The sequence below is a fragment of the Osmerus eperlanus genome, chromosome 8 (genome assembly GCF_963692335.1).
Source record: "Osmerus eperlanus chromosome 8, fOsmEpe2.1, whole genome shotgun sequence".
NCBI classification, from domain to species: Eukaryota; Metazoa; Chordata; class Actinopteri; order Osmeriformes; family Osmeridae; genus Osmerus; species Osmerus eperlanus.
The window spans coordinates 9,635,626-9,657,364 of record NC_085025.1 but is presented as its reverse complement, the minus strand read 5'-3'; the positions used below and the strand labels follow the sequence as shown (position 1 = coordinate 9,657,364).

At 46.1% G+C, this 21,739-nt stretch overlaps 2 protein-coding genes across 3 annotated transcripts; both read right to left on the bottom strand.

Moving 5' to 3' along the window:
- Window positions 1-3,753: 3,753 nt before the first annotated feature.
- LOC134024603 (protein SOGA3-like) lies at window positions 3,754-11,956 on the bottom strand. Of its 2 annotated transcripts, XM_062467156.1 has the most exons (11): window positions 11,920-11,956; window positions 10,784-11,616; window positions 9,819-10,043; window positions 9,477-9,635; window positions 9,188-9,256; window positions 8,600-8,869; window positions 8,056-8,433; window positions 7,050-7,724; window positions 6,523-6,662; window positions 6,025-6,070; window positions 3,754-3,889 (listed from the first exon to the last, which is right to left on the bottom strand). In XM_062467156.1, exons 2-10 carry the CDS (start codon window positions 11,567-11,569, stop codon window positions 6,025-6,027), a joined length of 2,748 nt encoding a protein of 915 aa, XP_062323140.1. In that variant the 5' UTR covers window positions 11,570-11,616; window positions 11,920-11,956; the 3' UTR covers window positions 3,754-3,889. The 2 variants fall into 2 exon arrangements, with proteins under 2 accessions (XP_062323140.1, XP_062323141.1); XM_062467157.1 differs by lacking the exons at window positions 3,754-3,889; window positions 6,025-6,070 and having other exon boundaries at window positions 6,529-6,846; window positions 11,920-11,953.
- Window positions 11,957-14,826: 2,870 nt separating this feature from the next.
- On the bottom strand, window positions 14,827-21,710 carry elovl4b (ELOVL fatty acid elongase 4b). The gene is made up of 7 exons (XM_062467158.1): window positions 21,452-21,710; window positions 19,721-19,812; window positions 19,171-19,358; window positions 18,975-19,055; window positions 17,598-17,769; window positions 17,066-17,193; window positions 14,827-16,860 (listed from the first exon to the last, which is right to left on the bottom strand). The coding sequence occupies exons 2-7, from the start codon at window positions 19,785-19,787 to the stop codon at window positions 16,582-16,584; spliced, it is 915 nt and encodes a 304-aa protein (XP_062323142.1). The 5' UTR covers window positions 19,788-19,812; window positions 21,452-21,710; the 3' UTR covers window positions 14,827-16,581.
- Window positions 21,711-21,739: the final 29 nt, after the last annotated feature.

Here is a 21,739-nt window from a genome sequence, read left to right as displayed (position 1 = left end):
GCACTGTTTTTTATTATCAAGAAAGGAAAATGACAGAAAAAGCACTGTATAGTCAAATACTGTATGTTTCACTAAGTTTACTTGAACGTTTCCAATGAGTTACTTTGATAATAATACAGTAAAACACACCATAGACAGATTTTCGCTTACAACAGCGCATGTGCAACTGAAGACGTCTGTCGGCCATCTTGAAACTGAGGCAACATGATGATAAGGGTCAAGTTCAATACAGGGACATGCACCCGCAAATATAGGGGCATGCTACATCAACACAGCCATCCGAAGAAACATTGTTTTTAAAACAAGACAGATAAAGTCTAATAGTAAAATAAATATTAAATCAAAATTGAGCAGGACCAGGTTTGGCACAGAAGGGAAAGGCCACCGCAACACTGAAGACTTATTTGGTGTCCATTTAAATAAACACTGCATATACATAAAAGTGAACCACTTTTCATAATTCTCTTAAAGCACTTTTTATAGACTGGTATAAAGAACATTCTTTAATATTTACAGAAAGAAGGGATGAGATGACGAATGAACTATGTCTTAGAATGGGGAAGGTGTAGGTAGTATGGGGTGGTGTGTCTTTCACATGATGACAGTCTCTGCATGGAGCAGGTAGGAGCTGAAGGACTGCTGCTTCAGGGCAGGACTTGGGCTTCGTGTCATGGGGCTTGGCGGGTGTGCCAGTGGGCTTGGGGGCCGAGACATCGGACCACACGGGGCGGAGATCTTGGAAGTAGGGGTGCAGTTTGCCCACCTGGAGGGCGGACGTTGATTGGCGGGTCGAGCAGGACGACAGAAATTCCTTCTGGGGGTTGCCGGGGACGACTGAGGAGGAGTGGCCTGAAGGAAGATGGTCAGATTCAGTAAGGTCAAGACGGCAAGGGACTGTGTGTTCGTGCAAATGGAAATGTGCGTGCGTGTGTGGCATGTTTGTGTACAAGTTTTGAAAGAACTCACCTGCTGCGTCTCCTGTCTGTAGGGGGAGAGTGCTGCAGTAGCTCGTGGGCTGGGGTTATACTCATGCTCAATATCCAGCATATCCAGCAGCTCTACAAGTCCTCCATCCTTCCCTGGCATCCCTCCCCTCTGGATCCTCTGAGTTCCAGGAGAGCCCCCCAGGTTCCTGTATTCCACTCTGGGCTCTACAGGCTGGGGTGCAGGTCTCTTAACTCTCTGACCATGGACCAGGTCCCTGTCTCCCGCACTCGAGGCCCTGGGTCTGGGCTTGGGGCTTACACCCACCTGGGTCCTCCTCTGGGGCTTAGCCCCAGCCTGGGGTCCTTTAGGGTGGCCATAGCCGGCCAGAGATGTGCCCCGCGGCTCTGCCACGTAGCTCTGTTTGCGAGAGTCTATTACAGGCCCTGCTGCAGCCGGGTCTTGGATAGGGTCCATATCTGCTGTCAGCACTGAGGAATCCGCCTGGAATTTTTGGACGGGGCCACGAGTGGGAGTCCTGCCGGCGCCAAGGCTCCTGCGCTGACAGGCAGGGGTGGGGCACCTGGGTTCCTGGGGCACCAGATTGGTCAATACGCCAGTGTCAGTGAAAGTCTTGCCCTCGTTCTCCTGAAGCATGGCACCAAACTTCCTGAGGACAGAGGGGCTACCGCACTTCCTGTCCACCAGGACCCCTGAGTTATGGACCTTCCTGTCTGGAGCTGGGGAGTCGGGGAGCTGGGAGGTAGAGCGAGGGGGTACAGGGGGAGCATCTCTCTGTCTGAAAGGGGGTTTGGCCCCTGTGTTCTCCTTGTTGCAGTGTTTGTTCTTCCTGTTTTCAGCCTCCTCAAACCCTACCATGATGCTGTCCTGAACAACCCTGAAACACATGACTTCCATAAAAAACCACAATCGATTTCACCAATGCACTGATCAATTGTATTTGTTTCCAAGCTTGTTAGCTATTCTTCAAAATGTGAGTTTATAAAAAGATGTGTTCAGCGACCTAAACTGATATACAGTATAGACCAGAAATGTGTGTTCGAGATGTTCGATATTGTGAATATGCCAATATGTCACTCCTACCTTTCATTGGCCGGCTTTCCGTTGACCTCATTCAGGTCTCCAGGCAGATCCCAGCTCACTTTGGCCATCTGTTTCCCATGCTGGTCAAGAAGAAAAGAAAGCCAAGAAATTTGACTTTAAATTTGCTTTTATCATAATTGTTATACTATTTTATAATAATATTGATTTATAATTTTGGGCTGATAGCAGTGTCAGTTCTAGGAATGCCTATTTCCATTACATGTATGGATTTATTTCGGAAGAAGGGTATGGGGATACCAGGTTTGACAAGAACCCCCTACACTGTGCCCCTTCTGTGTCAGCAGACTTGAAGAAACCCTTAGGTGCAATCAATATGCTGATATGGCTTCTCCTGACTACCAAGAAGGTATGAGACAGACTCCTCCCATATTGCTCACACCTATCCAATTTCTCCTTGACAGTAAACAGCGATAGGCAAGGTTTACTATATGTTGAAGATGTTGTGTATGAGAAGCGAACTTGGAGATGTAACTAATTGTAGTACTCACAGTGATGGTAGCACCACTGTTCTTCCGGGTCATTCCATGGCCCTGATCAAGGTAGTCATGCAACAAGTCTCCAAACTCCGCCACCCCACTGCTGTGAGCATATCCAGTGCTACGATTCTGATGATTGACAGGGTAGCTGCAACCATTGGTGGCATAGTTGTAACCGTTCCTATGGAGATTTGGCGAACCAACAGCTCTGTCCTTATTGCCGTAGCTGTGACAACCAGGCGGGTCACAGAAGCCATTGCCTTGGTGCTGTGGACCAAAGTTCAGGTCGTTGGAGTTTTTCTCACTGGTGATGTCGTTTCCTCCTCTACGAGCTTGAACCTCATTGTACAGCTGTAATTTAAAATAAAGCAAACATAAAAATATTGTTTAGCACAACACTTGGTGAAACTAATAAATTACTGCATAGCCAGATGGGGTATGGACCCCGAAAATATCTGTCTATCCATTAAGTGTGCACTGTAAACACTTTCTAATATGAGATAAATCAAGCACTACAATCTACTGTACAAAACAAACAGGTCACATAACCTTCACAAAGCAGTTGTGCAACTGGACTATTTTTATAATTGGCAGATGTCATATCATTTTGAGCTAGCATGTTTACCTTTGGCATTCCAAGTCCTAATGCATTCATTGGTATCTACTTTCAGTATTATGGGGTGTGTCGTGTCTGTTCTGCCTGTCTGTCAGCACATCAAATTTTTATTAGCTAGTTAACATTTGTCTGTATCATTAGTCCAGAGTGGGCATTGGACTAAGACAGGGTGCGTACAGCCAACTGTGTATTATCGGGTGGGCACACACACAGACATTCACAGCCTATTAAACCCTCTCTAGGGAAGTTCCCTTTGACCTGAATGGAAAACTGTTTCAACTAAGGGGTGTGAGATGTAAATATGTTCGCACTACTGTTGCCCCTTCTCACTGACATGACGTGTTGTTTTAATGTGACATTGCTGTCCATCACAATATGTGTCAATCAAATCTTGGATTGCCTGTCAATGACCCGTGTTGCACAATGCCGCGCGACTGTCTGAGATCATGCCTGACTTCTGTCAACCACCTGAACATCTCCTCACCTCTTCTATTTTCATCTGCATGTCCTGTAGCTGGACCTCCCACTCCTGCATCTCCAGGTCAAAGCTGTCCGTAAGCTCCGCCCTCTCTGTGCCCCAGCTCTGCCCACGATGCTCCAGCCCGCGCGGCAGGTCGATGGCCGCCATGTCGGGCCGCTTTGACCTTTGGGATGATTTGCAGTTTCCTCCAACTGCTATTTGGTTTGACCTTCTGGTCTGAAGTCACGTGAGGGTCAAGGGGCGAACAATGGTGAGAAGATAGGAACACTGCAAGAAAAGAGAGGAGGGAAACAGGAGGATACAAAGGGTTATTGAGGAGGACAAACAATGCAAGGGGACATAAAGAAAGCTCCTACTATGTCGTTTTGTTTTGTTTTTGTTTCTTAAATATGATGATGAACTGTCCTCGTTCCATAATTTAATTATTTATTTAGATTTGGTAACTTTATGCCTGCTGCTGCAATGATATACTTCACTCGTCTGCTCTTGATTACTTTGCTTTGAAAGTTATTTTCAATTGGACTTTGGAAAATGACAACCACGCGCTGTGAGGTGGGGGCATTCCGAAGCCATGAGCCACTTGCCCACTCATTCCCCATTTGTCACACGTCAAAATCACAAAACAAAAACACCAAAAAACTCATCACCCGGAAGAATCATATCATTGGGACGTGTTCATGTTACAAACAAGGACGCACTTCTGCTCCATCTCCCGTTTCACTGTGCTCACATTGCGCATTTGTCAACCCTAATCGATAAGGTCAGTGCACAAGGCAGTATGCAGGAAAACCGCCTCACCTTTCACCGTCTTGGATAGCGGGCTATTTCGGACATGTATATCCAAGCATGGTTGCCTTGATTTATAGTGCCCATAAATCACAATCATTAAATCAAAACGAGCTCGTCTTCGCTATCGACTAATATGATACGAAGACTCACCCCACCGAAAGTACCCGAATATACACGTACAAGTCCAGTACCTCCCTCATGATGATGTAAGAATGGAGGGATATTTATAAACGTGTAACTATGCATCGTAAACTAAGGAAGAGAGAGAGCAAGGAGCGAGAGGTACAGATAGATAAGAGTGGTAGAGAAGGGGAGAGATAGAAACAGAGTTTAAATAACTAAAGCATCGTGTGCCTTACCAATGTAAAAATACCTGCATATCAAAAGTCAGGTGCAAGGTGCATTGTTCGTTAAAGTCGGAAGGCCATTAATTATAACCTATTAAAAGATGTATTCATCAAGGGGAATGTCTGCAAGGTTAAGTATTTCTGTTTGTCCTTTAGTTACTTTTTCTATAAAGCACAATGAATAACTCAAATTATGTTTCAGCAGAAAACTATAGTGTTTCGTGACAAGGATTAAATAGCCTAAATTTACCACACTTTTTGAATACCGTTTTCACATTTGCATAACAATATTGAAGTTAAAATAGTTATATTGTGCTTCTGTTCTTACCTTTTAGTAAAATATCTTCCTTCTGTAATGGATTTCAATGTAAAGTGAGCATATATCGAAGGATGTGGTCAATGACTCCCTTTAACTGAAATGCGTCTCCCTTTACGTAGGTTCGTGTCGGACAGTAGCGCGTCAACCCCCTGTTGCGAAATCCTCCCGCTCGTGCCTCCCTATCGGTTGCCTTCGCTAAATTACGTAAAGTCCCGCGGATTGGATTTAAAGAGACCTTCTCCTGTCACACTCCGGCAGTAGGGTTAAGTCCGTAGCAGGTGCCTTCGCTCAGGGTAAACAACTTCTGTTCCAGGGGGGCACCCAGCCTTTATAGTGGCCCTCAGTATTTACGTGGCGTCGTCATTGAAGTTAGGATCAAATGTCATAATGTCAAATTTATTCCAGCATTAGGGGGTCTCTATGGGTTGGCAGTCGTCACTCCTATCCTGTCTATAATTACAAAGCCCTATGGTGAGAGGGAAAGTGTTTACATAGTTATTTCAGCTGCTACAGTCTCTAAACCAATGGGCTTCTCTGTTGCCACTCCGCTTTGGGATTCTCGGCAGATTTTGTCTTGTGATCCCCTGTCACACATAATTTCCCCAAATGATTGCTAATCAGTGTATAATAAGAATGTCACAATTTATCTGTAGATGACAAGCATTCTCCAAAATTGCGGGGTGGCGGTTAGGATGTTATTAAGATCCATATTTCATGTTCAAAAGTGACAAATTCTTCAAGTGCCTGTCATTGCTTCTGGTGATGAAGGTTGCACAATCTTGTATCCTGCTTACCAGCAAGCTGACCCAAATAGATATCATAGGACGGGTTTGGACACCTTTGTGGACCCCCTCCCTCCATACAAACACACACACCCCTCAAAACAAAACAAGAGATGGTATGCAAGGCAACAGTTGTAGGGGTAACCTGAAACATTGCATTCTTACCTAATGGATATAAATGCAGCACAGTGGTGTTGATTGATGTACAGCTCTGGAAAAAAGAAGGTGATTATCATGTTACATTTTATGAGATTATTGCATTTTAATATACATGAATCGGAAATCAATTGGGACTCCTTATCAATCCTAACCTCTTACACTCTTCTACAGATTTTACAGCAGATTATAATGTATAGGCACACGCATGTTGATGGACTACGCATTGGCTTCATAGTCAGTCCTTACTTTCTGCTAAACAGTGCTGCCTAAAAATATTATTTCAAGAAAATAAACAATCAAAACCTCTTAAGTGACAGGGGGTGTAAATGGTCAATTCCAAAGGGCTCATACTTTCCCCTTGCCACATAACTCATTTAACTTTAATACTACAATAATTTGCTTATCACTACCAAATTTGTATAGTACAAATAGTATACCTTGATGGTACTTGTACTTATTTTTTGTATCATTTATTTCCATGAAGGGAACATTCCAATAACTTACCTCTTTAAGGGGGGTTGATGTACATAGTAGTGTGTAATGATTGTGGGTAATGTAGTCTCCAGTGTTGAACCGAGGTGTGGTTTCTGGTATTTCACTGTGGCTTCTGCAGAAATCGGGGAGTTTCCTGTGCTTTGGGTGACCTTGGCAACGAATGTAATTAAATTAAAAAGACATAAACAAGGGATGTGGCTAGACTACAGAGGGAAGTGTGTGTCACAGGACAAAGAAAAGGGTAAAAAGAAAGACCAGTTTAAAGATGGTGGCATATGAGAGGGAGGAGAAGAGGACTAGTATGAGGATGAGTAAAATGATAGGCTGGAACATCTGGGTCAGGAAGAAAGAAGTATGAGTAACAACAGATGAGGAACAGGTGGGATGAGGGAGTGTGGAAAAGAGAGAAAGAGAGAGTGTGTGTTAGCCTCCAACTCAATCTAGGTAGCCTTCATCTCCACTATCCCAAGAAGACACATGCGCGCACACATGCACACATACTCACGCAATCGCACACACACACACACACGATTTACCGATAGCGGTTCCTCCTCCCTGTCCTCTGGCTTGGGAACCTCCAGCCTGTCTATAAAGCTCTGCAGCTCCTTCCGGAAAGCCTTCATCTGAGCGTTGATGCGATACAGCAGCTCGTGCTCCCTGATCCGCCCTCCTTCCTCGTTCTCCTCCCCCCCCGCAGAGCCCCGCCCATACAGGTCGCCGTTGGAGACGTACACCCGTGCCTCGGCGATGATGGTGGCCGTGTCTGCTATCAGGCGGTCGATGGTGCGGGCCAGACGTTCCGCCTCCATCCGGATGTCGATCATCTGCTGGCGGTCCCGCGGGCTGCAGCGGGGCAGGAAGCGGGACATGCCCACGGGGGAGCAGGAGGCAGCCCCCTCAGGTCCGGTTGGGGTGTACAGCCCCCGGGTGGGCGTGAGGCAGCAGGCGCTGCTGTTATTACGCACTTCGTCCGAGTCGCTCTCTCCCCCGACGGGGCCCTCGCGCTTGCGGTGGGGCGGCTGGAGACGGGAAGACGAGGAGTCGTCGTCACTCTCACGCCGGCCCCCGCCGCCGCCACTGGGGCCACCGGCGTCGCTGTCTGCGTCGCTGTCACGGGGGCTGGCTCCGCCCCTCAGCGCCAGGTGGGAGGCCAGGTCATATCGCTGCATGTTGGAGAGCAGGACGCGGTTCTCGTACTGGAGTTGCATCACCTGAAGAGGGGGAGAGGAGAGAGAGAATGTGTAGAGAATGTTTCAGTCCCGTAATATACTTTAAATTTCCACTAGGTGGTGCTGTTACTAATTTATACACCCTGATGGGGAGCAGTTTCAAAACAAAACAGCACACACTGACTATGAATATGAATTATTTAAGCATCATATGGCTACACATTTAGTTTCTTTACATCTCTTGGTATCATTCTACAAGTCAAACAACAGTTTTACCCGACCATGTTAAAGTCACGAACATGAAAGATAAAAAGCTAATCGCATGAAACAGAATAAGAAAGTGGGAAGCAAACAGCGACAAGAAAACCCTCACCTTCCCACTAAGGTCGTTGATCTGCAGCCTGGCTGTCTTCAGCTCCTCCTGCAGTGCCTCTGCCTTGGCTCCATCCAAGCCTCCCGACGCCCCTCCCCCGTGCCTGCCCCCCCCCTCGTGGGTGCCGGCCTTGAAGCGGAGCTTGTTGAGCTCCCCCGTCACCCTCTTGTTGTGATCTTCGGCGTCCGCCAGGTTTCTCCTCAGCAGCTCGGCCTCGTCCTCCACCAGCTGCAACTGCTGCCTCAGCTCCGACATGGCCTCCCCCTGACCTCGGCCCATGAAGGATCCGCCCGCTGCCCCTCCCGGCCCGGAGCTCCCTGCCCCCTCACACTCCCCTCGCAGGTCGTCCAGCTCGGCCCTCAGGCCCCGGTTTTCGACCTGGAGACACGGAAGCGAGTGTGCGTCCACAATGCGTTCTTTCTCAAAACACAATTCTCGGCCTCAAATTCATTCAATTTCACCTCGAAAATAAATCGAGTAGAGTTCCCCCTTCCCCCCCCCTCCGTCCATCTCTTCCCCTCCCCTCTCTCCCTCTCCTTCTCACCTCCAGCTCTACGATCTTCCTCCCGAGGATGTTGGCTTCCTCCTCCACCAGACGTAGGCGGAGCTTCAGCTCAGACTCCCGGGTGGTGGGCGGCCCCCCAGCCTCACCCTTGGGGTGGGGGCTGTCCAGGTCTCCGTAGAAGGAGCGGTACTTCTGGAGCTCCGCCTCCAGACGGTCTTTCTCCTTGTCTATCTTGGCCGTCTTCTTCCTCATCAGGACCGCCTCTTCCTTGATGAAGGCCAGCTGGCACTTAAGGTCCTCGTTGTCGTCCTGGGATCAGAAGGAGGATACATGGAGGAAGAAATGGCACCATGGAGTTCTAGCCTTGTGTGTCTTTCCTCTGTAGACTTAGCACTTGCTATTGAAAACAATCCGTTGAGCCAGCTAGTGATTCTAGAGAAGGATGATAACACTAAGTCGACGCTAACATAGTCAAGGCCGACATAGCTCAGAAAGTATTACTGAATGTGTAGACCTTTTTGTTTACTTACTTGGGTCCCCCTTTCTTTTGTGTACGTGCATTAAGGTAACCTAATCAATAATAAATCCTACAAAAGCTTGCGATTATCAGGTTCTGGGATTTCTCACCTCTGTGGGAGTTTGTGCTGCTTTTTTATCTGACTTCTGGACATCCTTACTTCCTCTTCTCTTCTGAGACTGGATACGCAGAAGGAAACATGTTACATTAGGCTGTTCACTAGCATGCTTGTGGAACACAAAACAATAGGGAGAGGAGAAGGTGATTATTTCAACCAATGCCACTGGAGGGCAATGTGAGCACAACTGGAAGGGTTAGACAATATAGTGAAAAACTGTGTGTGTGTGTGTGTGTGTGTGTGTGTGAGAGAGAGAGAGGTAAACATCCATGTGTGCTCACCTCTTTAACTTTTTCCAGCTCATTCTGTAAAGCCTGCTTGGTCACTTCCACTTCAATGAGTTTCTGTCTCAGTTTCTCATTCTCATCTTCTGTCTTTGTGCGTTTCTCTTCCACGTTCTCCAGCTCATGGTGCAGTCTGACAGACACATCTTTTGCCACCTGCATCCAAAAGATTAACGGACAATGGAGATTAAATGCTTTTAGGAAGGTCTCATAGAGGCAGCATACACACATACATTGCGTACATAAACCTCTCACGCAGTCATATCAAGTTTCCTAAGTTTGCCTAAGCAGGAAAATGCAAGTTCAGCCACATACACACACACAAACACCCACACACACCTTCAGGTCCTGCTCTAGACTCCTCAGCAGATCCTCGTCTATCTCTCCAGTCTGGGCGTAGCGAAGCCTCTTCCTCTCTGCCTTACGAAGGCGGTACTGGAGGATCCGGCAGTTCTTATTGGCTCGTTCCAACTCTCGCCTCATTTCCTGAAGCTGGCATGTGTCTTCCTCATAGAAGGTGTCGCGCATCTCGTCCATTTCCGTCCGCATCTCCTCAATCTCACACTACAGATCAATATCAGATACAATCAATTATGGATTCGGACAGCACCGGTCTATTTCTACACAGACTCTGCAGTCTATCAGGAGTACAGACTGGGAATATTTACCATCTGATGCAGCCTATTAACTAGCATAGCTCCCAGCTTGGTACGTTCTTAAATATTTAACTGCAAACATCCCTAAAACGGCAATACGTTCATGGGTGAAATTAGGCTTAATGGGCTATATTGACTATATCACACTAACAGTCTGTCGTCTGACACCCCACCATGTTCCTAGTCCTCTTGTACTGCAGTTCATACCTGTCTGAAAATGAGGCATCACAATAAAAAAAAGTTTACAGTAAGCAGTCAGGAAGCCATGGATGAAACCCTGGGTGGGATGTGGTTATTGGTTAGTCTGCAGTTGTCACTGGGCATGTTGCTTTTCCTGTGTGGGTGGACACACACAGAGGAGAGCTCTGAATGTGTGTGTGTAGGGAACAGGCTGAGCTGTGTTGTAGCCATACATGTGTCCCAGTAGAATCACCAGGCCTAGTTGTGTTACATCAGCCTGTTTGCCATGGTCATATGCAGTGCTGTTTTTAAACACGGTGCTGAGAGTTGTAGTCTGGATGAGTCTGTGATGCCATCCCTACGTGGACATAATGCATGTCAACCAATGTTAGCATCTATCAACATGATGTCAAACAAATATTTTAATACCCGGTGTGGGCAAAATTTAAGGTGTCAGTAGAGCCATACTTTGAGATCTTCATTTTCCTCCAGCAGTCTTTCCATCTCGTCGTGAAAGTCATCTTCTTGCTGTGTCACGGACCCCGCCTCTATGGCCTCCGTGGTAGGCTCCGGCTGGGCCTCAGCGCCAAGCGGGCTGCTTGCTTTGGTGTGCATCTTGTGGCCGTTTCTTTTCAATTTCCTGTTTAAGTGGAACTGGATGAGTTCAGTCTGCAAGCATCCCCCCCTCCACAGACCTAAACCCGGCCTACTGCTCGTGTACTCGCCGCTTCTTTCCCTGCGGCTACCCGCTAACGCTATCCCTTCCTCCCCGCTCCGATTCTTTGCCTTCCCTTTCACAGAAGCCGATCCACCACAGTCCGGTCGACCTGAATCAAAATGTTGAGACGGATCGCATTTAAGGCACGACAAGCGAAGAGGCAAGCGACAAGATTTGGAGTCTGTTTGCTGATCAAATATCTCATCTGTATCTTCTCCTCCACCATCCGCCCTATTTGCTTTGACAGCAGCAGTTTCAGCACCATCCGGGTGAACAGCTGCCACGTCGCGACTCGCGTTTTCTTTTTCTACTGTGATCTTTAAAATCTCCTTTTTCCTTTTGCAACTGGTAACTCCTCTGGAAACCGTAGATGTTGGCCTGGAGGAGGTTTTACAGGCTCGTTTAGAGGCCCCCTCTTGGAGTCTGGCCGGAGATGGTGCCCGTTGCCTCCTCCCTGCGCTATTGTCTGTTGCTGTTGCCGGTTGAAAATCCGCAGCGCCGCTTGCGGCAGAGTTCATCGTGTCATCCGCCAGCATTCACTTTTCCTCTCGTCCATTCCGTGAGACAAGTTGAAAAACGTTGACTGTAATAAAGTTGTAAAAATAAAAAACACAGTAATCCTAAAACTTTCTAATGGTTAATATCCTGATAAGATACACAGTATCCTAATTTAAAATAGCCTGTGCACTTTCCTGTGCTTTAAAAGGGACATTGACAGTTTTGACTTTCAAGCCAATCATTTGAGGTCATTAGTTTACAATTACAAATCAGAAATTAAGATTAGGCTTCTATACAATTGCAATAACAGTATAGCCTTTTGATATATTTTGAAAATAGTTATTTCACGTTGTATTGAACTGTGTTTAGATTGTGAATATTTACTTACCAGATTGCAACTCCACTGTTACCTACTGCTGAGGGCTGGAGACATGCTGACACAGGGCACCACCAGGCACTGCAGGGGCGCGAGCATTAAGGATGAGTAGCCTACGAGCCAGACAGAGAGGGTATTCATGACGTTACACGACACGTCAAACAAGGAAGCAATGAGGAATCAACATGTCCAGAGCCATGGACACAGCCAGGAATGCCCACCACTGTCAAATTCACATCTGGACAGCACTGGACCACAACTCCTCAACTTAATCAGCGAGGACCTTTAACCAAATCTCATGCTGCCCTCTCAGCATCTCCCTCTCCATTTTTGTCTTATCTCGCATGTCCATTTAATTAGCTAACTCTTCTGTCAATCCATGATATTTGAAACTGCATGGTAACATTAATGACCATTAATGTAATGGCTGCTGCCATTTATTTTGACTTGTAGTAACAGTTAGTACCACAAGAGGGTACCATCTACCTATGCAGTGGGATTCATCTCCACATGCCTGTGCTGTCCACAAGGGGGTGCCAACACGTCACACTGCTTCTGAACCCCCCATGAGGGATTGACTGGTAGGCTATGACCCATCTCCTGGGCATTATTCCAAATTTAAAGTCCTCTCTTTGCCTGTTGCTTTGCTTGGATCCCATTGGACAATGCTAAAGGAATAGTATGGGTCCTAATTGTCTGCAGCTCACCTCCCGTTTATCTCTGAAGTTAAGGGCAGGACCTTAATTACAGTCTGAACTGTGGTATCTTAGTCATCTTGAGCTTGTGTGTTATACTTGTAAGCAATCTCTGGAAGTAGCACTAGTGTACAGTAAACGTGCTGCTTGTAGTGTGGTTGTAGTGTGTGTGCAATGAGGTTTAATACAAGAGTGTGCTAGCAAGAAACGGGAAGAATGTCAGTATTGCCTCTAAAGCTGAACCCACCTCACCAGTAAGGCGGATTGGAGTGGTAATCAGACTATAGATCAGCAGTGGGGTCGAGCCCGACCCCTCCTCCCCTCTCTCACCCAGAGTGTGACTTTGCAGCAGAGTTAGCAGGTTCTGGTGACCTGTGCTAAGTGCCCCTTATGGAAAGCTTTGGTCTCCTGAAATCCTCTTAGGGCCGACGTAGATCCTTCTCTGTCCTCTAGGAGGGGACACACAGACACACACACAGACACACACACACACACACACACACACACACACACACACACACACACACACACACACACACACACATACTGTCTTGGCCAGGTCTCCCTTGAAAAAGCGATTTTTAATCTCAATGGGACTCTCCTGGTTAAATAAAGGTTAAATAAAGAAATAAACAAACATACACACACACACACGCACGCACACACAGACAGACACACACATAAACCTTCAACAAGTTTAATTTCACCAGTTAATTGTCTCTCCCTCGTTTCGTCCTTGCCGCCACCCTGTTGCCATGGTTACAGAGGGGCGTGTGTGAGTCAGAGACGGAGTGAGGTTCACGATGTTATTAGGCAATACAGCGGTGGTGAACAAACACAGCAAACAGGACCAGAGTGGTGTATGTGCCAATGTGCAGAATATGAGAATATTGAACGAATAACAGGGAAGGAGCATGATATTAATGTCTTAAGAAGTGGTATCAGCCAAGGGAAGGCAGGATAGATCAATAAAAAGTGGGTTAATGAAGGAAGCACAGCAGTGGAAGGAGGGAGGCGAGGAGGAAGGAAGGAAGTTAGAGATGGAGGAGAGTATGAGCAGCAAAGAAGGTGAGGGTTTGGGAAAGAGGCGGGGACATTGAGTCAGCAACACCGATGTCACTTAATCCTTCCTTGGGAAAATCTTATTGTGCAGATGGTATCTGTGAGTTCATGGTGCTGCTGGTGGTGGGGGAAGAGTGGGCTCATTCTATTGTGTTAAATGTTTGCACACACCGCTTGGTTGGGATGATTTTTTATTTGTATACATGTTCTACTAATAAACCTGTTTATTAGGCTGTATTAAATAAAATTAATTATATTGATGAGAATACAAGACTGATAATTTGAATATACCACACATTCCTCTATTGCTTACTAAAATAGTTACACTATTACGCAGGACTCTCCTTTGCAGCATTATTTTGCTTTTATTTTGTGCAAAATTGTTTAGTAGCACTAACAAAAACATATGTTGTATCAATTTATAACAAGTTGACTTCTAACATGTACTAGTAGCAATGTATGCACAGAAAGGACCCTTATTACTGTGTAAAACATTGAATTGCACAAATGTAGATATGCATATGTTTGCATGTGTCCTAACAAATGTCTGAACTACAGTAAGTGTACAACTCATTTACACATCTGAACTGCATTGATGCATGTATGTTTGCAGAAGGATGCAGCACATTGCAACAATGCATGCATGCTCAATAAAGTACGACAGCCTCCAGTAATGGATTAGTGGTGGCTCCTCTTTTCCACAGTGACCTGGATTCCAGGGTTAACTAGCTGGATGACGTTGACATAAGCTCTTTTACAGTTAAAGCCAATTTACTCCCTCAGATTAGAGCAGATCTGTCTGGTCAAGCCCCAGAGAGACAGCCCCAACACTCATCCATCACACATCCAGGACTCCTCTCCATCCTCAGGACACAGGGGCTACAGGAGAGGGGTGATGGGCGAGGGTATAAGAAAAGGGAGTGCAGAAGCAAGGAAATTGAAGAGAGGATAGAGGTTTGCTGTAGGTTCCATGGTTATGTAGGATAGCTGCTGCACATTCTAAGAGGTCTGTGAGTCTACATAGTATTTGATGCAATACAAGATGCAAACATACGAGGAAACACAAGAGGAAACACAAGAGGAAACACAAGAGGAAACACAAGAGGAAACACAAGAGTAAACACAAGAGGAAACACAAGAGTAAACACACACACACTTTACTGGGGTGTTGGCATCCTCTTTATTTCCATTGTACCTGCAGCCAATCGCGGGGGAGAGGTGGGGTTAATTTAATGAGCCTAATGCGAGTTTAAAAAAACAAAACGATTGATCCTACATGACAGTGAGGACTGTTTCGAACGTGGAAATCACACCCAGATAGACGTTAACTACACATTGCACGACAAAACAACACTCTGAAATAAAAGCATACGATTCCAGAAGATCCAACAAAACAATCATGTGTAACTTACAATATCTTCCTGCTCTCTGTAACATTCTGCTGGTTTCCCTCTCACCCAGGTTTAATTTCATGTAGCACAATGCACATGTGGTAACCCACCAAACAGTTAAAGCTACTGCAGTACAGTACAAACCAGTCCTTCCCCTCCTTTAGCCCAAACACCAGGGCCAGTCAGTTTCTCTGACTATGTGAGCTAACCCGTTCACACCCAAGGTTCCTGGTTGAGGCCTGGCATTGTGGGGAAAAATGTATTTCCAGGTTGAGACACATTATCGGGAAAATCACCTGGCCCTTTGTACTGTATGATTCATGGTTACAACCTGTAGAAATATGTAAGATACAGCCTATTAGATAGCTGCATATTCAGAGTTGTGCATATCCAGTAGGAGCATGTACTAAAGAGGCCTTTGAGTGTCAGATGTTTAGACCCCACACAGTAACACCATATAACACCATTGATAACCCCGATTCTGAATCTTACCAGCAGTACCAGTGGTCAGTAGTGATGGTAAACAACATCTCAATCTATGAGCTGTCCTAGACTAAACAATTTTCTCAAAAGGTTTCCAGCGCTGGCTCATCCATTTTCAAGAGGTGTTCAGGTGATGCAAAAAAGACCTGCAGGCTTGAGTCACATTCAAACCAACAAATCACTTTCCTCTTCCCTTTTATTGAGCCAATCAAGCTTTCCCTGTGAACATATTGGTTTGGTGCTGGTCCCTCTGCTCACTAGACCCCAAAAGGGACGGCCTGTGTAATTGGTTTTAAAGCGTGTCTTGTTGTGCCTTTGCTAATATCACTGATGACTCATATCATCAATCTGACAAAACATTGCATCATTGACCAGAGTTCGCTAATCGTATTGTGTGTTGGGGCTATTAAAAAAGCAAATAGGTGCTCTCTGAGAAAAGCAACTCCACCTCCTATTTTTATGTTTAACCAATAAGGATTTAACCCCATCAAATGTCAAAAAAGAAAACCCTCTTTGGTATGATTTTCTGGAAGATTCTCCCATTAGAATAATTAATTTGTTAAAAACTCTTGAATAAATAAATTCCCATTTTCAATCACTAGTTAAGCAGAAGTACAAAAGGAAAATGGAGGTATGTTTAGATCAGGAGGCTGCAGAGCTGCTTTAGACGTCCCTGTGATGTTCTATCTTTTGAACACTGACCAAAAGCGTACGGCGCAGTAGAGTCTATGTGACAAGCAGCGTTTTTAAACTGTTTGTAAAAATAAATAAAAAACTGATATGAAGACAACCACCACCCCCTCCTACCCTCACCCCATTGTACACCCCTCCCCCACCGCCGCTCATGCACACACACAAACACATAAACACACACACATTGCTGCTATCCTTTACACTGTACGAGTTGGTAACAAATCAGCTTTTTTGTTTCAAAGCATTCTGCTGGGTTGTACAAACCCCCATTCATTCTATCCCTCGCTCTTTCAACCAACAGTCCACCTGTTGTTTGAGGAGAGACTCCCTCTCTCCATCCACCTCTTTCTTTACTCCCTCTTCGCTCTTCCCTTCTTCTGCCTCTTCCCGTTCTCCTCCACCTCCTCCATCTTGCCGTGGCCGTTGGTTGCCGTGGAAATGCCGTTGGCAACAGGCTTGCCTCCCTTGGCAGAGCGTGGCTGGCGACGGTAAGCGTGGTAGTAAAAGTTGGCGAACAGGATGATGAAGGTAACTGCATAGCCGATCAGAGCCCACTGCATCCAAGCGGGGAAGGGGCAGCCCTTGTAGAGGGAGTGGCCGGCGTGGCCGATGGTCACGTGGAACTGGATCTGCGGAACACGCAAAAAACATGCTTTAATGATGACACCTCTCCACGACAACAGACACACAATGACCTTATGTGTTGGTCATTCAATATTAGTTCAACACCAACTCATCCTTCTTATACCACAAACATCCGGCATAGTGTTGACAGTTCAAATACGATTTAAGTTACAATAAAAGACACTTAGCAGACATGGAAGAAACTGGTACCATCTGAATGATAGTGAGGTATTTCTTCCACCACAGGTACTTCTGGATCTTAGGTCCAAAGGCAGCCAGGGCGTAGTACAGGTACATCAGGACATGGATGGAGGCGTTGATGGTTGCGCCGAAGAAGGCTGTGAAGCGGTCAACATGTTGCAAGGGTCAAGGGTCATAGAGGTCAAGCAGCTTACTAAGCCTTGAAGGCCTAGTCATTTCCTGAGCGGTTGGTGGGGAATTTGCATGACATCCTATGGGTTCATGTTATAGAGCACTCACATATTGCTTATCTGCTCTATACAGTACATGACATTACTCACACAGACACACACACCTGGTCACATAGCATCCCATTTTATAAAACACATCATTCCACAAATACACAATCAACACACTCCCAATACGCACTTCCTCCTTCGTCCATTCTCTGCCACAAACACACACCACATAAAGCCACAACCACCCCTGCCCACAAACACAACACCAACCGACACACACACACTCTGACATCCACACACACCTCCCCCGCCCGCATACTCACACTGTCCACCGGGGACCCACTTGATGCCGATCCACCAGAGGATGAACATGGTGCAGTGGTGGTAGACGTGCAGGAAGCTGACCTGGTTAAACTTCTTCCTCAGGATGAAGAATACCGTGTCCAGGAACTCCACCCCCTTGGAGATGTAGTACCACCACAAAGCAGAAGCTATCTGAGGACGGAGGGGGGGGGGGGGGGGGGTATGGGGGTTATCTTTGTAGCATACTAATATATCCCATAACGCTACAGTTGCTAATTCTGTGATGCAGACGGAGGCACAGATACAAACGGGCACTTCCTTTCTCCAAACCAGGCATCCATCTCTGAACGGTGCAATGAACGGTGCGTATCCCTACATTACTCGAGAGATCAGCGATCGCAGACCTAGTTTATCTCTGTAACTCTTATGAGTCAACTCAGCAGGGAAGCTGATCTGAGCTTCAGTCAGGGCTTATTTGTGCATGCGCCTCAATGATATGGCAGGTCATGTCAGACCTCTGGCTATCCAGGACAGAGAGATGGACAGAGGACTGGATGAGGAGATTGGACTGACATGGCTTAGCGAGGAGCTGAGCTAAGATCTAGCTTCGACAGGGCAGTAGTACCAGTAATAATAAACAATGTCCAAAAAGGACGTCAGTGAGAACTCCACGCATCACCCACGCTTAAATAACGAGCCGAGCTCGAACCGAGCTCGAACATCCACAGCCTTGTCCTGTCTGTGCTCCGTTCACCTAGCGTCATCCAGGGTCCACAAGCCAATTACAGAGAACGTGCCGATCCCCAAGTCTCCCCAGCCCACTATATCAGGAGGAAAATGTACCACTCAGTCGCAGAAAGACGACAATAAAAAGAATGATGTATTTTGACATTCCCGTTGACAACCCTGACAAACACAAGTGCAGGGCAGCATGGTTTTCCATGCTGCCATGTCACATCGCTCTCTGCTACTCTCTCTCACACGTTCTTCACTGCCTCGTACTCCCCCCTCCCACACACTCACAATCTCTGATCCCTTAGTAATGCCATCATGCCAGGACTCCAGAGTAGGCGGCACAAGGGAGGTCCGATGGGGTGGTGAGACCAGGTAGTTCCGCCCTTTTAATCAGGCCACACATCTAGCTTCTGGGATCCCATCCTCTTCTTCAAGATACATTCAAACTTCAGTGATCTTCTTATGCCAAACAAAGTGATCTTCTTATGCCAACAACAGGCTTTACCTCATTTACTCTTCAAGGCTGGAAGAAAGGCCTCACTCTATCTCAGCACTCTTGAGTAATAAGTGGAGGATAAGCAGCCACACAAAGAAACACAGATGAAAACAGGGCACAGCGACAGAGCGAGTGCGCGTGTGTTTGTGTGTGTGTGTGCACTCACCCTAACTTCGTTGACATCATTGGAGTAGCTGACGGGCTGACAGAGGTAGTTGTATCCTGCTGACCTGGAGCCTATAAGGAGCTGAGGGAGGAGGAGAAGAACATGAAGGATGTCGCATGTCAACCCCTACTCACTACCTGCTTCCAGCCCTCGCTGTGTGGGTAGGTGTGTGTGTGTGTACTCCACATGTGGCTACCTCTTTGGCTATGTAAAAGTTGAGGACCACCATGCTGAAGTTGTACACTATGAGGGTCTTCCTCAGCTGGAAGGGCTCGCGATCCTGCATGTATCTAGGCCCCGCCCACAGGAAGAGCAGGTACAGGCAGCTGATGGCCAGGGTGGGGAGGGGCGATGACATCATCGGCCATTTCTCTACCCTCTTGTCTGCGAATGAGAAAGGTCAAGGGTCAAACACAGGTATACACAATAAGACAAACAACCACAAGTGTCTGTTGCAAGTGAGTGTTTAAGTCACAGTCAAATGACTGATCGGGTGAAGACATACTGCCTGCTCAACAACACTGCATGCTCTACTGAGTGGCAGGCACAACAGAGTTGAATTACCCGATTGCAAAGTTAAGAACATCCTGAAAAATGATACGTATAAATATATGTATAAAAGTAGGAACAGGCCATTCCTTTCCATTCCACTACAGAAGACGTCCTTATGATGCATGTCAGTTCCAACAGGCCTACCGAGCGCTGTGCTCAGGGTGGAGGGAGGAGAGAGAGGTTCCTCAGCTTACCTGCTATGGTAAGGCTCCATCTGTAGAACTCTACTGTGTCATTCATAAAGTGAGTTGCAACTTCCATGGCTCTGGCGTCGGTCCTGATTACACTGCAGGGAGGGAGAAGGAGAGAGAGCACACATCATGTATTGGTCCCGGGATGTCTTTCAAAATATGTGTAGGAATGTGTGTGAGGAAAGGAAACCGCCAGTATGGCAGTCTTGGTCCTTCGAGCTCAAATTCCTGGATGTGTTTAGTTCGGGAGAGCGTTGCTAGCTAAGATGCTTAGAATTGGGAAAGGAGTTTTCTTTGGTTGCACATGACGTACACCACAAACAAGACCTACAAACTACATTGCAAACAAGAGCATCTGCCACTGCAATACCTATTCCATAGTGACCTGTTGGTGACAGTGCTTTAAGTCAATGTATTATAGGGAAAAATCTGCTCTTGCTCTCTTTCAGCACACGCTCACACACTCTGAGTTGTGAATGGGCCTTCCTTTCTCCCGAAATGTAAAACTACCACAGTGAGAGTGTGACAACATGCACACACACACACACACACCCCACACACACACACTAGGGGAAAAGTGAGATGTGAAGCAAACCAGCAATGATGCTGAAAGTAGTGATCCACTCAGGCCTTAATGAAGTAGATTATTGGAGAGGTCCGGCTTATAGCCTAGAGTCCACTACCTTACATAACACTTGTCCTACTCCCGTCCTTGGACCAGGTGTCCAATTATTAATCTATTATTAATCATAAGTGTCGGTTTACTATTCAATAATTGATTGATGTGATAGAACTAAAGTAAGTAACCAGCTTTAACTGCAGACAGAGGTCTTAATGGGTTTAGCCTAAATAGAACTAAGAGAAATGTCCACCTGGACTCCATCTAGGGCCGCCTAAATCTCTTGTTAAAGCTTCCTATTTAGAACCTAAAAAAACATGCATTGACTAACAAAAAATGTTTCTTTTGATAGCAATACGGAAGGGAGGGGAGGTACCGGGGTAAAAACTTAAACCGGCAAAAGGCCGGTCGTCCATGGAAACAGACCATCCATGTGCTCAAACAAAGACCCGGGGCGCGTGTGTCAGCAGGTTTCGCGGGGACCTGTCAAGAGGCTTATATTCAATTGATCTACGAGCTTAAATGTAAGTACAAATGCCGGGCGACCCACATTCTTGGGGGCATCGTTTAAATAGATAGCAGGCTACATGAAGGTTATATGCTGTAGGCTACTCACATCTAGTCTAAAGTACGTCGCCCCGGGAATCGTCTAAGCATGGTAAATTGTGCAATAAGAGACATCCATCGTTTGTCACAGCACAGCACAAAAAGCAACATTGTATGCAAACAAGTAGCCTATAACAACTAAACGGCCACAATGCGAACTAAAAATGAAGTTTACCCCCTTACATAGACTGCATGAATGACTAGCTGACCATTTGTTACGTGTAAAATTCCTCCTACTACAGATAGAAAAGTAAAAAGGAAAGGATGGAAAGGGAAGCCAACCGTTGCATCGTCAGGGAGGAAATGCGTCAAATTGCTTAGTTGCTTAATTAAAGTAATGTCTACCCGAAAATAATTTGTAAAAGTTCTAAAGGTTACCATAAATCTAGACTATAGCCTAACAGTTGGATGTTGGCACCAGTACAAGTTTTTATGAAATATAGAGCTATTATCATAGAAATTGGCGTTAATGAGAACATTTTACATATCTGATAAGAAAGCAAACATACCTTCTCGAGATTTAAGAGCGAGTAATGACATCCGGTGCTGTGTGTTGCCCAAGGCCGTGCAGCTATCGTATTCTCCTGTTATAACCAATTACTTACGCAATTGCAGCGTTTACATTGATACATTAAATACAAATTTGGCAGCAAAAATGTGCTAAAAGAATGCGAAAATCTAACACAATGAAATCATGCAAGAGGTCCGTGCCGGCTGCTCAGGCGCATCTTCTCCGTGTACAATCTTTAGGATTTCAACCTGCTATATGGCACTACGCATGCGTAGATTTAACCCAA